This window comes from Hyalella azteca, unplaced genomic scaffold, assembly GCF_000764305.2.
Source record: "Hyalella azteca isolate HAZT.00-mixed unplaced genomic scaffold, Hazt_2.0.2 contig369, whole genome shotgun sequence".
Lineage (NCBI taxonomy): Eukaryota > Metazoa > Arthropoda > Malacostraca > Amphipoda > Hyalellidae > Hyalella > Hyalella azteca.
The window spans coordinates 150,135-154,349 of record NW_025930722.1 but is presented as its reverse complement, the minus strand read 5'-3'; the positions used below and the strand labels follow the sequence as shown (position 1 = coordinate 154,349).

General features: G+C 42.1%; 1 protein-coding gene across 1 annotated transcript; it reads left to right on the top strand.

Annotated features, from left to right (window-relative positions):
* Positions 1–2,836: 2,836 nt before the first annotated feature.
* LOC125177581 lies at positions 2,837–3,896 on the top strand. Its single transcript, XM_047879528.1, has 2 exons — positions 2,837–2,997; positions 3,108–3,896. Exons 1-2 carry the CDS (start codon positions 2,859–2,861, stop codon positions 3,512–3,514), a joined length of 546 nt encoding a protein of 181 aa, XP_047735484.1. The 5' UTR covers positions 2,837–2,858; the 3' UTR covers positions 3,515–3,896.
* Positions 3,897–4,215: the final 319 nt, after the last annotated feature.

Sequence of the window (4,215 nt, the reverse complement as noted above, 5' to 3'; positions counted from 1 at the left end):
GCAACTAAAGGTCGGAACAACAAGGTAACAGAAGTCATATATATGAAATTGCGATTACACGTACATTGTTACTGAAAATTTCAGTTAAATTCGAAGCTACGAATGTGTAGCTTCTATTGTAATGTTCTTGACGTGTTTCCTGGAGACCTGAAACGGGTCCATCGGGAAGACCTATCCAAAGCTGACTGTGTGTCGCTTTTGCCAACACAACGCCCCCTCAACTTGTCCTGCCGTTGTAGAATTTCGGAAAGATTTGTGTACCGCCGAGTAAAGCAACAATGTAATTGTTGCTTCGTGGTACTTCGGAAAATAGAGGTATATAGGCTTGAAGAATGGTGACATGATTTCAAAACCTGTTTTGGGAAGAATATCAATAGACAATAGAGAATCAAAATTTACTGTGTGCAAATGAAATTCCCAAAGATTCTGTTTAATTTTAGGACCCAATGATGGTATAATTTGCTGCACCTGGGAGAGGCGCCCCGCATTACATGATTAATATTGACGATTGCAATGCCAAAATCGATTCCTATGCCATTGCTGGAGCGCGCTTAACAATCCACATGGAGCCTTCATCGAAATGATGCCCAAAGAGCGGGCGCGTCATCAGTGATAAGCAATAGTCGACTTCAAGTCTTCGAGCCTTCCGATGCAGTGCGACTGTTTGCACGCTCCTCCGCTAATATTTTGTATATGACGACCAGAGTTGGCTTAGTCTGGTGTGGCCGCCACCTTACGAGGATGTGATGTCATCTCGACCAAGCGCCGGCAACCTGCACGGCCGGGCCTTGCTCAACCGTGTTTTCTTCACATTTAATGTAAGAGTTTGGGTTCATACCTAGCCTTATGTATTGAATTATCATTCATGGTAATTTTGTTTTCATTTGAAGTTCGACTCACCCGATACGGTCGAGAATCGGGTGAGAATACCTGTGAGAATCACCACTGTTATAATGTAGAGGTCGCAACTGAGTTTTCTTGATGAGAGTTAAATTGTATACATACACCATTTAAAAACATCAGAGAACAGCAGAGTCGGATAATTATTATTCAAGATAAACGCTTTGTACCTTTTTTACACTCTGTAATAAAATTGACTCATATTCAGAAACATTACAGGGATCTCATTTTCCAGGCAGCAAATTTTTCAACCGATGACGACTGTGACAATATGTCGACTGTTCCATACTGTAAAAATATAATCAGAATGCTGTGAATAACTCTTATAGGATATACCTTTCATAATTAATCATCCGCTATTCCATCTTTCCCTTTCCCATCATTACCATACTAAAAATCTTCCTACCTTCAATGTATTCGGGGATGACTTCTAGTAGGCCATAACTCTTCAAAGTTAACTCGCTTACTTGTATATGAAATTGCTGAATGGGTTAGCACTAAATACATAGACAAACTCGCAGCCTTCTGTTCTGTCCGCGTAGTCATGATACGGAACTGAACTGCACAATAATGTGTGACGATAGCGGTGAGAATAGTTTAGTCTGTGCTACAATTGCCTTCCGGAACTCTCGTTTGACTGAAGTGTTCAGTTATTATGGGTCGGATGCAACTATAGCCTGCAATAAATGGTAAATCTTCCTCTTAAATATAAATATTTTTGAGCCCTGCGCACGTTGAAAAGTGCTGGGATTAAGAAGCTCGTGAGCATTGTTGCCCGAGGTGGAGGTGCCACTGCCTCTCCGTGCATAACGAATGCATATTTTATCTCTAACTTAAGTATTCCCTCAGGCCGAGGTTGGTGTTGCGGAAGAGCTGCCACACATATGAGCTATCGTCGTCTATTTGGAACTAAATAGTAAAAAATACCAATAAACTTTTATAAAAATTGCCCTCCTAAGTATTTGTATTATTTTTAGTATTCAAATGCTGGTTAATTAATTTGCTTATGCTGGAGCAGTGGCTGGAGGCTCGCAGTGCCTTGGGCTTCAAGCCGTCGCGGAACTAAAGCCAACGGATTCAAGGGAATCTCTGCACTTCGCGGATGCACCTCGGGGACAAAATATTACCTTCTGAAAAAGACCTTAGTATGGTTGAAAGCGAAAACAAACGACCTTTTTTGTGAAAAAAAAAATTTTCCTATCACATACGGTGACTCAGGAAATTGAATGCAAAGTTCAAAGCCCTCGAATTTCATGGCCAGAAGGTAAAAAAATGATCCTTTCGTGCGTACTGGAGCCATTTATATCGCAATTAAGTTGCAAAAATAATGGCAGACGCAGCTTTGCGAGGCCTTTATTTTGGCATATAAAAAAAGTGGAAAAAATTTTCTCCCTATGATTTTCAAAATGGCCCTGGCTGTCTGCATTTCATACAAGCAATGCACAATGTTAAATGATGTTGATTGATGGTGTGACTTAAGCCAATAAGCTGTAATCAATTGGATTTTTCTTGAATGGAAAGGTGTCAAAAAATTCCCTTCTGGGCACAATTACCAGAAAGGTTTCAAAACCTACCTGGGTCAATTCCCATCACGAATGGACATAAAAAGCGTCCAAATGGAACCTTTCGGGGAAAGGTTCCTTCTGGGACATGGAATGCACCGCAAAATCAAATTCCGCAAAATCAACAGCAAAGTTGCTGCTGAGCATGGAATACCCCTCCAAAGACCGATTGCACAGCTTCTAAGCAGCTGGAGGGATAAACATACTGATATTCATATCCGTATGGCGAATGTGCACGGCATCAACTCTCAACCACCTTTGCAGTTAGTGTTCTGCATAGGTGGTGGAGTTTGAATATATTTTATTGATTAAGGCATATGTTAATGTGAGATTATGCTTATGCTTCACGAGAATCCCCTATCTTCTCGTTTCAGAGTTTGCAGAAATAAAGCAAAGATGAGCAGTAAAAGATATAGATGTGATGATGACAGTGATAGCTGTGACGACCCGGAATTACAAGATGATAAACTGGCGCACACACAGGAGCCCGATGCTGATGAAGGAAGTGGCGAAGCTGACGCAACTTCTTCGGCTGGTGGGTACTCAATCACAATGAATCTATTGAACTAAATTGACTTTCCTATACATGCTTACATGGTTTGTTTGATGCTTTGGGACTCAAGTGTGGTGCCTTGATCTTTTCAGATGGAACGATTATCCCCGAAAGTGAGGCAGGCAGTGGCATGTCGGCTGCCGAGGAGGAAGAAGAGGTGGTTGAGCAAGTGGCAGCAAAGCCACGTCGATCGTTGCGTGAGAGGGAAAAAACGCCCAACACTGCCAGCACTGCTGAAAGTCTTGACGAAGACTCGGAGGCCAAGACTTCACTCGGAACACTTGTGATGGCCCACTCATATGACACAAGTAACAGGTTTTATACCTTTGGTTCCGTAGCTGGCCGAAATGAACGGGTCACGCAGCATATATGGCATAAAGTCTATGGACGGCAAAATTCTTTCAGGGCTCCCTTTGAGCGAAATGATATAGTTGGTGCCGCTAATACACCAGGCTCGAACGCAAAGGCAGTTGATGATTTGGAAATGGTCATTGTCTAAGATATAGAAGCAACGAAGGCCGCAAAGAAAGCAAAGATTGCTCAAGCGCGTGCCTCCAGGAACGATCAAGCACAAGAAGCCTCCTCTTCTGACGATTCCGAAGAAAAGGAAGAAGGCTTGGAACAATCAATGATCACAGCTCATTGCGAGCAATCAGAATTGGACTTGCCGCAAGATGAACAGAATTTGGATGAGGACTAATCCTAAGGAAGTACTAATGAAATTGAAGAACTCAGGGTCCCTCCGGGTCACACGCTAATGTTGTACTTTTAAGAAAGGAAATGTTCTATTCGATTTGCCTGTGATTGTTACCGTAATCTACTTTTAAGAGATGAATATTATTTACTAATTACTCTTGCCTTTTATGCCACGAATTGCCCAATTTGAATGGAATTTGCTTGTTTATTTCAATTGCTGTGTTGATAATGTAGGTTAAATGTTTGTGAGAGAATTTTCAATAAAGTTTTTGAACCCTCATTTCTATCTTGTCATTAATTCCCTCCCAACAGGTTGGTGATGGGATGATCTCCTGCGAGTGTCGTTTTATCTCGCAGGAGTTGACTCCCTGGCAAAAAGCCCAGGCGAGAGACTTTGTGTTAGAATTTCTCCGCACCCCTTGTCTGGCTGCAACCTCAGAGCTTGGCTGGCTCTGGGTAATTGCATCCTGACATATGCAGTGGTCGTGACTTTCATAAGAACAT